At 38.2% G+C, this 13,229-nt stretch overlaps 1 protein-coding gene across 1 annotated transcript in view; it reads left to right on the top strand.

The window, feature by feature from the left end:
* HELRODRAFT_115219 (hypothetical protein) overlaps positions 1–8,348 on the top strand; it is a gene marked incomplete at its 3' end in the record, with an annotated part of 15,561 nt that extends 7,213 nt beyond the window's left edge. Inside the window, exons 10-20 of the mRNA XM_009029701.1 lie at positions 2,898–3,065; positions 3,534–3,708; positions 4,703–4,806; positions 5,215–5,329; positions 5,650–5,828; positions 6,245–6,382; positions 6,849–6,969; positions 7,133–7,272; positions 7,545–7,617; positions 7,855–7,922; positions 8,249–8,348. Coding sequence (XP_009027949.1) covers positions 2,898–3,065; positions 3,534–3,708; positions 4,703–4,806; positions 5,215–5,329; positions 5,650–5,828; positions 6,245–6,382; positions 6,849–6,969; positions 7,133–7,272; positions 7,545–7,617; positions 7,855–7,922; positions 8,249–8,348 — 1,381 coding nt within the window. The remainder of the gene's footprint in view (positions 1–2,897; positions 3,066–3,533; positions 3,709–4,702; positions 4,807–5,214; positions 5,330–5,649; positions 5,829–6,244; positions 6,383–6,848; positions 6,970–7,132; positions 7,273–7,544; positions 7,618–7,854; positions 7,923–8,248) is intronic.
* Positions 8,349–13,229: the final 4,881 nt, after the last annotated feature.

Raw genomic sequence — 13,229 nt, 5'->3', positions numbered from 1 at the left:
TCCTATTAATCACACCATGAACCATTTCTTACATTTGAACNGTGCCTTCCACNCTTTTTCAGTGCCCCCCTCACACCACTACATCTCTTATGCACCCATTTCTGACATCCTATACACAATACTGAGTTAGCCTTCACTCTCCTATCACATACCCCACAGGGGTCTATTTTACTTATCACTCGCTCCCCACCTTCCCCACTCACCATTACCTTCGTCTTACCAATATTAACTTTTAACCCTTTCTTTTCAATAACACTTTTCCATCTGTCAAATTTTAACTGCAATTCTTCCATGCTATCAGCCATCAAGACTAAATCATCTGCATACAAAATCTCAAATAACAACCCCTCCATTATGTTTCCACACACAACATCCATCACAATTGCAAACAGAAACGGTGATAACACTGATCCTTGATGCACTCCTACCTTAACACTAAAAGCGTCCGACAATCCCCCTTCCAACCCTCACCTTTGTCTTTGCTCCTTCATACAGCTTTAGCATCACAGCTTTAACAAGTCTCTCATTCACTCCTTTCTTCCTCAACGCCCATTCAATGACCTTCCTTGGTACTCGATCAAAAGCCTTTTCTAGATCCACAAAACACATGTACAATCTTCGTTTCTTCTTTAATCTTCGTTTCTTCTTTCTATAATTCTCCTGCAACATTCTCACCATGAACAACGCATCCACCGTTCCCCTACCAGGCATAAACCCACACTGCATTTCATTAACTGTCACCATACTTCTCAACCTCCTCTCAAGCACCCTCTCCCCTACCTTCATTCCGTGCTCTAGTAATTTCACACCCCTGTATGACCCACAATCTCTCACATCTCCTTTGCCCTTATACAACGGCACCAACACACTGTGTCGCCAATCCTCAGGTATACCTTCATCATCAAACATACTGTTAGCAATTCTCATCATAACTTCAATTCCTATCACCCCACTCGCTTTAATATGTTCTGCCGCCACTTCCGAAACCCCTGTCGCCTTACCTAGTTTCATTTCTCTAACTGCTTTCTCTACTTCCTCCATCGTCACCTTCTCTATAGGTCCGTGTGTGACCGTGGATTCCACATCTCCATCCCACTCATTCTCTTCATTCATCAACCTTTCCATATGAGCTTTCCACACCTGAGCTTTTTCCTCCTCATCTATGCACAACTTGCCAGATCCATCCCAAACACATCCATTCCCTATAACATCTTTCCTATCCCTCATTGACTGCTTTGCTACTTTGAACATTTTCCTCGAACTCACATCAAATTCCATTTCCTTCATTAACCTATCTGGTGCTTTCGTCATTGCAGTTGCCACTGCCTGTTTTGCAACCTTCTTAGCCTTCCTATACTCAGACTCCGCTTCCTCTGTCATGTCCCTTCTCCATACCCTAAACCTCTCCTTTTTGACTTTCAAAACCCTTCTTATATCTTCATCCCACCACCACGTCTCACCATGCCTACACTTTCCTTTCGTCCATCCACATACTTTATCTGCCGTAGCCAACACACAGTCCCTGTATCTCTCCCAAACATCTCCATCCTTACCACTCTCCCAATTTTCAGCCACCTTCACTTCAAATGCCTTCCTCACCTCTGCATCCTGCAACTTCCATGTCTTTCTCTTTGCCACAAACTTATCCTTCTTCCTCCTCTCCATTTCTTTTGATGTCACATCCATCACAACCATACTATGCTGCAACATACCAGGTATCGCCTTCACATTCTTCACATACTTCCTATGTTTGGCCCTTACCAATATATAGTCTATCATCGATCTATGTTCCCCTGACCTATAAGTAATCAATCGCGCTGGTTCCCTTGTGAACCAAGTATTCCTGACCACCATGCTATGTGCATCCGCTAACTCCAACACTCTACGCCCTTCCTCATTCCGTATACCATATCCCCATCCCCCATGTACGTTATCCCCATCCCTTCATATCTGTCTGCATCCGCCCCCACATGACCATTCAAATCACCCAACAACACCACAAACTCATTCAACCCCGCTTGCCCGATCTCGTCAGAAACATCATCATAAAACCTATCCTTCTCCTCTTCCTTCCTACTTTGTTGCGGAGCATATCCTGATATCACCCTCACTATTACTTTTCCAAACACCATCACCACCACAATTACCCCATTGCTTCTCCGCCTCACTTCCAACACCTTCTCCACCAACTCTTCTCTTACCATCACACCAACTCCTCCCGTACCATCATCCTCCTTCCACCACAACTTATATCTTCCACCTTTAGCCCCCACAAACCTTGTACCCTCACCCTTCCATCTGATCTCCTGTAATGCAGCCACGTCAACCATTCTCCTCTGCAGCTCCTCCACCACTTCCAAAGTTCTTCCTGTCAACGTGCCTACATTCCAGGTACCAAACCTCCAACCCCTTGGTCTACAAGTAGTCCTTCCATCTATAGTGCCTTGCACCGCCACACTATAGAGTGGGGTGCCAGTAGCCAGACCATCCACAGGGCCTTGCACCACAACCCCATGGACTGGGTCTCCGGAGATTCTTCGCACCCTCTTCTGCCGGATACTGAGGGCCATTGTTTTTTCCGTCATCATAAGTATTATTATTTGGCTAGTTTTTACACAGGACGCCCTTCCTTACGCAACCACAGTTATAAGCGGTGGGCCTAGCCTTTGATGATCCAACATCACTCACAAGGCAGTGAGGGTCAGTTTAATGTCATAACCAGGACTCAATGCTTAAAAAAAAAAAAAAAAAAATGTAAAAAGTACCCAATTGAAAACTTCAGTGTGATGAAATTTTTTTCGAAATTTGAAAATCATTTTTGTATATGATACTACCGATACTACAGTACTGATAGACAATAAACTGATACTGATGAACGAACCACAAAACATTTTCAGAGATCTGACACAGATCTGCAACGACGACGTGCTGGGTCCGATGCCTCTAGGCTGGGAGAAGAGAATGACATCAACTGGTCGGCCCTATTTCGTAGACCACACAAGGAGGACCACCCAATTCACCGACCCTCGACTCCCCGCCAACCTGTCAATCATTCAACAGAGATTGTACGTTTATTAAGTGTTGGGTTGGGATGTAATGCTGGATTTACAGATGTGTTTTGTTCTATTTTTTTATTATTTTTTTTTTTTTTGAATTTTTTTTGTATTTGGTGTTTTGTTAGTATAAATAGATGAAAGCCTGAAAAAAATATTAATAAAATGACAAAAATTAGCTAATATTATCAGCAAATATGGTAATTTCTACAATCTGATGAAAATAATTCAGGCTTAACTATTTTCTTCACTAAGCAAACATGATTTTTAAGTATAACAACACTAGCAATAATTACAAAGTTAATTATCCTTATCATCTGATCGTGGCCACAACTACAGACGAGACCACAGCATACCTGCCACTATCAATGAAACCATGACCACAACAACGACCACGACGACAACAACTACAACATCTCCTACTCTACCAACTATCGTTTGCGACAACAATCTTCCTATAACCATCGACCAATCACCGAGCAGTCCATGTGATCAGACTCCGCCCCCATCCATCGATCTGCGATGTGATTCGCCGCTACCGAAGTACAAGAGGGACTTGGTGCAGAAGTTGAAGATGTTGAGGCAGGAACTGCACGCCCTCCAACCACAGGCCAGTCACTGCCGGATCGAGGTGTCCAGGGAGGAAATATTCGAAGTATGTCCGACTGTTTCAATTCTGCATGCATCAAGTTCATGTTATCTGACGCAGGGAGAGAGAGTGCCGGCCAAAGATTTTGGCTTTTCTTTAAATTTATTAGTTTAAATACCCAGGTAGAAGTTGTACATGAAACACAAATTTTGAATATAATTCTACAGTCTGCCAGTGAAGGTCTTTAAAAATTGTTTCGACGGGATCAAACTTTGAACCGCCAGCGACGATCTTGGCTGCTCTGTTCTGTGCCTATTCATTGATTGCAATACTGTGTAGGATTTGTTGCATTAGTTCAAGCGCCACTGGACGAATGCACGTATAAACGTCGTCTGTAGTTTTGTAGTTTGGCCCGGAAGTTAACATGAACAGAATATAATTTACGAAGATGATGTGAACACTTTGGTGATAGCATCAATCAGCGCGTCTCTGTGTGCTTTCTTGTGTCTCTGCATTTAATTCAACCAGATTGATGTTTTTACTTGATGGACTGATGAAGGCTGGCAGGATGAATGAATGAATGAAAGAATTGATGAATGATGAATAAATCAAATGAATTCAGCCAAATGAACGGAAATCATTCGTTTTTTATTTTCAAATTATTTTTCATTTCATAGTTGAACCTGGTTCTTTGAAAATTTGAAATCTAATATTTAATGTTTTGATTTTTTTTAAATGAAATAAATTTAACAAATGTTGAAATTTGCCAATAAATTTTTTAACATTCGCATTAAAACATTCACGACATCATTCACACGCACACTACATACACACACACACACACAAGCACATTGTATGCGCATGAATCTAATTTACAGTTACACAAATGCATCAAAATAAAATTCAGTTGAATTGGAATCTATATATAAACGCTCACATGCATGTACACACACACAACACACAAATGTATGTACGCGATTACATACACACACTCACAAATAAACGTATACACACACACACAAACAAACAAACATGCTCATGCCTAAAAAAACTTTTGCAGGAGTCATACAGAGCCATAATGAAAATGAGGTCGAAGGAGTTAAAGAAGAGGTTGATGGTGAAGTTTCGTGGAGAGGAAGGACTCGATTATGGTGGGATCGCCAGGTAGGTCTCTGGCGCCTGTGGTGATGATGTGTGGTGTTTGTGTCAGAGGAGATGGTGTGTAATAGATAAGAAGATTAGTGAATAGTTTTTTCATGTAATGATTGTATTTGTGGTCTTTCATAATTTTTTCAAGTTTTGCAGTATTATTTGCTCAATACGCTGGTTTATTTTAATAAATTGATTTTTAAAAAAGTTTATTTAAACAGTTTTTTCCTACCAAATAAATACATTATCAATGCAGTTTTTAAATGTTTGCCTGTCTAGCTGTCAGTACCTGCAACTTATTTAGCCTGTCATATCTATGCAGCATGATCATATGGATCACTCAGAATTTATCCATGTTATTGTTCAGCCGAATTATTTCATAGAGAAAATTTAATTAAAATGAAATTGAACACCCCTCACCAGAGAATGGTTGTACCTGCTGTCCCATGAAATGCTCAATCCATATTATGGACTCTTCCAATACTCAAGGGATGACATCTACACGCTACAAATCAATCCAGACTCTGGCATCAATCCTGTGAGTTTCAACGTTCACGCTATGTTGCTTCATGCGCTCGTCTGCTGTATTGCGTCAAATGTTGTTTTTGCTTTGCTCTACCTGAGATTTAAGATTCTGTTTGTTTTGTTAGCAGACATTTTAAGGAAGAAATTTGTTTTTTGTCTGCTTCATTCTCAACTTTACTTTGACGTGTTTATTTGTTGCTTGCTGCAAGTTATATTCATGACATTTATACATTTATACTTATAGTACATAAGTTCGCGTGTGTGCTTGTTTGTGTGTGTGTGTGCTTGTGTGTGTGTGTGTGCGTGCATCATGTCATTCCACCACCGTCTCAGGAGCACCTCTCCTACTTCCACTTTGTCGGTCGCATAATAGGGATGGCCATCTTCCACGGGCACTACCTCGACGGGGGGTTCACTCTGCCATTCTACAAGCAACTCCTGGGCAAGCAGATTTCCCTGGATGACCTGGAAGCTGTTGACCCTGACCTCTATCGCAGTCTCGTCTGGATACTGTGTGTTCTTTCTTTTTAGTTTTATTATTATTTATTTTTCCTCTCTGTTATGCTTTTGTGATTGATTGTTTGATTGGTTGATTGATTGATTGATTGATTGATTGATTGATTGATTGATTGATTGATTGATTGATTGATTGATTGTGTGATTACTGACTGACTGACTGATTGATCAATTGACAAATTGATTGGTTGTTTGTTACTGCTACTGATGTGTGTCTGTGGTTGGTTTAGTTGACGCGTGAGTATTTTGATGGGTAGTTGCACGGTTGCTTGCTTGTTTGTTATATTTCAAGAAGTTTCAAGAATGGATTCTAGCAGTTTTTATCTCATAAAAAGGCAATCAGTAACTTGTAAACACTGACTGATACACACACAGTCCAAGTTAAATTGCATTTGATAACATTCTGACACAGTGAGAACGATATAACGGGGGTGATTGACAACGTGTTCTGCGTGGACCACGAGGCATTCGGGGAGAGGAAGGAGCACGAGCTGAAGACTGGGGGTAGGGACGTCCCCGTCACGCAGGAGAACAAGAAGGAATATGTCAAGTTAGTGCGGCTGCATGGATGGTGTGTCGGGGTGGTTATGTGGTGACCTGGTTCGAACGCAGAGCAAGCCTTGATGTTTTCCGTCTCTACATACATATTTGTCATGTGTTTTTAAATTTCCTCTTACAAAAGTCAAACGTGAATAAATTATTAATAACAAAGTAATAAAAATAATTGGGATGGTGGTGATGATGATGTTTGATTAGTCACGTGCAGTCTGTTTTTGTCTACATGTGCATACGCAAGCATTGCATACGATACAACACATGCACAGTTAAGTGAGGTTGTTATTGGCTGGTATGCATTAAATTTGGTTCAATGCACATGCGCCCTTACTTTCATACATATAACTCATACATACATACATACGTACGTACGTACATACATACATACATACATACATACATACATACATACATACACTCACAAACATACATACATACTTACACACATACACACACATCAGGTTATACGTAAACTGGCGGTTCATGCGGGGTGTTGAGGCACAGTTTGCAGCTCTACAAAAAGGTCTCAATGAATTGGTGCCTCAGCAACTGCTGAAACCATTTGATGAGAGGGAGATTGAGGTCAGTATCTGTGTGTGTGTGTGTGTGTGTGAGTGTGTGAGTGAGTTTGTCATTAATGATGATAGTAAAGACGTAATGATGATGAGATGTGATGAGTTAGTCTAGTGGTGAGTTAGCATGCTGAGTTCATCTGATGTGAATGACGATTCATGGATTGCGACAGCTGATGATCGGTGGTCTGGGTAGGATTGATGTTGAAGACTGGAGGAAGAACACGAGGCTGAAGCACTGCACGTCATCGTCTGACGTGGTCGTCTGGTTCTGGAGGGCTGTCGAGGAGTACGATGAGGAGAGGAGGGCCAGGTGGGCTGGTTGAGGGGTTTTGGGGCTGATTGAGATTGATTGATTAGCTGGTTTGGTTGATTGGTTGGTTGATCAATTGATTAATTGGTTGGCTGATTGATTGTTTGATTGACTGGTTGATTGTTTGATGGAGTAATTGATTGAGTAATTAATTTATTAGTTAGACGATTGCATTTACTTGTTTGATTGCTCGGTTGATTGATCGGCTGTCGTGGTGATGTATGTGCGTGTGGTTGCGTTATACTTTTAATACTTCATCTCGTTATACGTAGGCTGTTGCAGTTCGTTACGGGCAGCTCGAGGGTACCTCTGCAGGGGTTCAAGGCTCTTCAAGGTCGTGGGGGGGTAGTGGTGGGGGTGGTCGTGTCTGGAATGTTGTTTTTGAAATGTTGTTATTTTTATTGGATTTTTCTCTTTTATGAGATGGAGTTTGCGCCAATGTAGTTGTGTTTTAAACTTGGAACATTAAGGCAGTGAATGACAACGTAAAAAAAATAACAGAGTAACAGCATAACAACAACATAACGACAACAACGACATAACAACAACATAACAACGACAACAGGTTCCACGGGTTCACAGGGTCCTCGTCTCTTCACCATCCATCAAATCGAAGCTTCAACTGACAACCTACCCAAGGCACACACCTGGTCTGTTTTGTTGCTGTTGTGTGGTTGTTTTTGTTGTCGTTGTGTTGTTTTTTGTTGTTGTGTTGTCTTCTTATTTGTGTTGTGTGGTTTTTGTTGCTGTGTGGCTGTGTTATTTTTGTGGCTCTGTTGTTTTTTTGGTTGCGCTGTTGTTTTTGTTGCTGTGTTCTTTTTGTTTTGTTGTTTGTGTTGTACACATACACCGTACACATATATACACACAAAACATACACGTACACACACGCATATATAAACATACACGTCTACACACACGCACGTCCACACACACGCACGTCCACACACACACACACACACACACGCACATGCAGCTTCAATCGCATTGACATACCGGCTTATGAGAGCTACGAGAAGTTCTTCGACAAGTTGACCTGCGCAGTCGAAGAAACGTGTGGATTCACAGTAGAATGATTGCTGTCATCATCGTCGTCGTCGTCGTCTTTATCATCGCCATTATTCTTACCACCATTATTCTTATCATCGCAATTGATATTCATCACACTATTGTTAGCGTTTTGTTAATCGCCAACGTCATCATTGTCACCGTCATAATCATCATCATCGTAATTCGTGTTCTTCCTGTCATTCATTGATGTCATCATCATCAGTATCGTCATCGTCATTAATCATACGATAATCAGCGCCATCTTGTGTGACTTCTTTTGTGTCGGACGTTATCATTGCCATCATATCAAGGTCTAAACGGGCTTCGTTGTGTTTTTACTACCAGCATCTCCATCGTCGTCATCGTCCTCATCATCGTCGTCATCATCGTTATAATTGTGGTCATCAGCGCTGTTCTTACCAGCGTCATCATCGTCGTCATCTTCGTCGTTGTTATCATCATTCCATAGCCACTGTCATCGTCATTCCGTAGCCACTATCGCCATCGTCTCATCGCTATTACGCGTCATCGTCGAAATTATTACGTCATCGCCTCGTCATCACTCTGTATTTAGTGGTAGTTAGTTACTCATCACTCAGGTGGCATTTATACTGGTGGGATGCTTTGCTTACGTCACGTCCGTCTTATCAACAATTCGTTTTGAATAATAATAATAATAACCTTAATAATAATAATTGTAATCGTAATAGTGTTGATAATAGTAATAATAATAAAAGTTATACTAATTCTAGATAGATAGTTTTACTGAACCATTGGAGCAGGCCACTCTAGAGCATCTGTCTCTTATTATTATTATTGTTATTATTATTATTGTAAGGAACCAAGCACAGACACATTGGATAAATATTAGCATGCATTATTATGATGAATTAGTTAGTATCAATGGCATGAGAGGCATTCATTCAGACATCCATGAATGTATCTGATTGCATTCATTCATTTGTTTGTACGTCGTTTTCACTTTTGAATAAACAAATGAATGGTGAGTGGATGGATGGATGGATGGATAGAGGATGAAAATGATGGTAATTCAAGTTTTTTTTGGTTTTGTACGTAGTTTGCGTTTCAATTTTTTTATTCAGAATTTTTTGCTATCCGTTATAATTTTGGGCTTTCCTTTTCAAATGTACAGTGAGGTTGTTTCGTCGGTAGAGTTTTACTCTGTGTGTGTGTGTGTGTGTGTGTGTGTGTGTGTGTGTGTGTCTTGTGTTTGTTCATGTGCGTCTAGATAATGTTTCTAATTTGTATTGTTGTGTTTGTGCATTACATAATGGTGTCCACGTGTATATATGTGTGTGTGTGTGTGTGTGTGTGTGTGTGTGTGTGTGTGTGTGTGTGTGTGTGTCGTTCACGATTAGTCCAACTTTAAGCAATTTTATGGGGATAATGTTGGCTGGCGTACACTTTGTGTGCTGTTATTGATATTGTGCCATTTATACATTTTGTGTTTTTTTGTATTTGTATGTTTCGTATGTGCTTTTTTGCATTTGTATGTTTTTCGTATGTTTTCTATGCTGTGGTTGATGTTAGGTTATATCATCAATTTTATGCTGCTTTAAGTTAGCATCTTCAGCATGACAGCACGTGTGTATTATGAGTGTGTATGTATGTATATATATATATATATATATATATTATTAAAAAACATTTATTAATGTTAATATGTGTGTGTGGGTGTGGGTGTGCAGTCGACAATTAATTCATTCATTTATAATCACTTTTATTTATATATGTACAACAGTACACACACACACACACACACACATATATATATATATATATATATATATATATATATATATATGTTATATATGTATCATATATACGTGTATGTGTATAATGTATATGTACTAACGATTTTGGCTTGATTATAAAGACAAATTTTTGCTTTAAATTTCAAAAACTAACGGTCTAAATAAATGGTTATAAAATCAAAACGGAGATATCTGAACATCATGCGTACATGAGTTCATGTATAATAATTTTCATTTCTATGTTCTTTTTTTCTTATTATTTGTATATTTATTTATTTGTCTTTGCAATTAAGTTTATGATTTGAATTCGAAGTCGTTTTTTGCAGATTATTGAAAGATTTAATTCAATGACAGTTCCATATTTAAAAATAAAATTTACAATTTTATACACATACATAGATACATACATATATATTATATAAATATATAGGGTGGTGCGTGTGTGTGTGGTGTGCTCGTGTGTGTGTGTTCGTGTGTACGTGTCAGGGAATGAATATAAAGCTATGTCGTTTCGGTATAAGAATGGAACCTGATTTAGCGCTAAGAAACAGCCAGACAAGAATTTGCTTTAAAAAAACTCCCGAATAGGCTTTCTTAACTAAATTGGAAATAGATATTTTTTAAACGTTCTTTCGTTCGTTCATTCGTTCGTTCGTTCTTTTATTCATTCATTCATCCATCTATTAGTTGATAAATTTGCATATGTAATATAATTCGACCACATTACGATTGGAATGATGTCCAGTAAGTTAAACTCTTTTAATAAGCTTCATATATGCTATATCAATTTAACTCTGTTAACCATTACATCGTCATCATTCACGTGCATTATTATTTTTATTTATTCATGAATTAATTCAGAATTCATTCATTCATTCAGTCACCTTCCACGAAACACTTGTATGTATTGGCGTGTGCTGAATTGTGAACACTGCAAGATATAATGTGTGCTTTAGATGTGTGTACTGTACAATTCACACATACATACACACACACACATACATGCATACATACAGTACATGTGTAGACATGTGTGTGTACAGTGTATTACGTACACACACGTATCTATAGACTAACAAATTGTGAAATGTAGCGTTTAATGGGTGGGCCAGTAATAAACGAACGAATGAATGAATAAATAGCATATCCATTATTATTTACGCTTTTTGTCGTGTTGGTGTTTTTGCTGTTGGTGGTGGTTGGTTGCAGTTTCGTCAAATAACATTGATGACGTCATCATTGTGACGATGACGTCACTATGGCGGTGACGAATATGGTGGATGTTGTAACGTGGGAGGATGTAGTAATGATGATGGCAGTGACGATACTTTTATTTTTCGTTATCAAGATCTATATCATTCATTATATCATTTGTGACGTCATACATTATGATATTATGTATGTATGTGTGTGTGTATGTATGTATGTGTATATTATCTTTTATAGCTCCGTTTACAGTTTTGCGTATCATATATTTATTTATTTTGTTTTTTTATTTATTATATTACATGAATGCACACACGCAAATCTTACGAAAATCACACATACACACGTAAATATATATGATGGTAATTCAAGTTTTTTGGGTTTTGTACTAAATCCGAATGTCAAATATTGGTCGAATATATATATACACCATTCATAGTGTGTGTTTGTGTGTGTGTGTGCGTGTGCGTGCGTGTACCATTCATTGCGGTTTATCATTTGTGTGGTACGATACAGATGATGGTACCGCGAATTGAATTTAATTCAATTTAAAATATCTGACGTCGTGGTGATAAAATCCGTGATAATTAATAAAATCATGATGACATTTATACGGCATTGCGATGATGATGCTGTCACAACGATGACGTCATCCAATGGCGGAGGTGTTGGCGAATCTGACGTGGGGGGGTTCAAAAAAACTGGAAATAGGACGGCGTTTCTATATTACAGAACTGTGTTTTAACACGATATAAAAAGTAAATAGACAATACGTGTTGGTTAAATTTTCAAAAAATTACTGCTAAATTGGCTGTTGACTTTTGATAACGGGCTGGGGGGTAATGGCCCAACCCGTTTTCCACCCTAAATTCGCCGCTGATGTCATCGTGTGAATCCTTCTTGTTTAAATACAATTTTTGTATATTTAAAAAATTGTCGTCTGGTCGGTAGTGGGTATATTGTAATGTGTCTGTTGTTTTATATTTATTTAGTTGTTTAAATTCTATTCATTGGTTGATATGTAGTTGAGTTGTTGTCGTTGTTTATTTAACGATGAATAATTACATATACGTTCGTTTCATGTTATTGATGTAGAGAGTTTTATTTTTATGATCAATTTAATGACGTTTAAAAGTAATTATATAGATGTTTAATCTAATGATGATGACGTGTCATGTTGAATGTCTGTGTGTGCATGTGTGCGTTTGAGTGTGTGTGTGTATGTGTTTGATTGTGTGTCTGTATTTGTATAGCTGTTTGATCATGATTGTTCATTCCTATTCATTTTTTATTCACTCCAATTTTACATTTGATCATAAATTTTTTATCTTATTTAATTTAATGTTTGAATAGTTTTTTTTACCTGTAAATTGATGCTACAATTGTTAAATATCTTGCAATCTACGAAAAAAAGTTTGTTCGTCCATTTGTCGTACTTCGTACGTTCGTTCGTCCGTGCGTTCGTTTGTTTGATTGTTCGCTTCTTTATCGTCCGTTAGCATGGTTTCAGTTTATCATGGTTTCAGTAATTAGCATTATTATCATTATTATCATCATATTCTTTTTTATTCACATACGATAGATTTTATTTCGTTTAACTCTTAGTTTATTCCAATATAAAAAAAACTCGTTTTCAATCTTTTTTGTACTGCGAGTTTATTTATGTGTATTTATTTATTTATCTATCTATCTATTTATACACTCATCCATACGTTTAATCAGTTTATTATTAATTTATTTATTTCATTTATTCAAAAGTGCTTGTTTAACTTTTGTTTACCTTCTAAAATAAACACCTTTTATGCTACTGACAGTTGCATGTTGGTACTGTCATCGTAGTTTTTTTGGTTAATGACGTAAGGTAGTTGACGATGGCTGGTTATGTTGCTGGCTTTGTGCGTCGTTGTGTTTATTTATGTTGTTGTT

The sequence above is a fragment of the Helobdella robusta genome (genome assembly GCF_000326865.2).
Source record: "Helobdella robusta unplaced genomic scaffold HELROscaffold_61, whole genome shotgun sequence".
Classification (NCBI taxonomy): Eukaryota; Metazoa; Annelida; class Clitellata; order Rhynchobdellida; family Glossiphoniidae; genus Helobdella; species Helobdella robusta.
The sequence above is the reverse complement of the archived record's forward strand: the minus strand, read 5'-3'. Positions and strand labels throughout refer to the sequence as shown.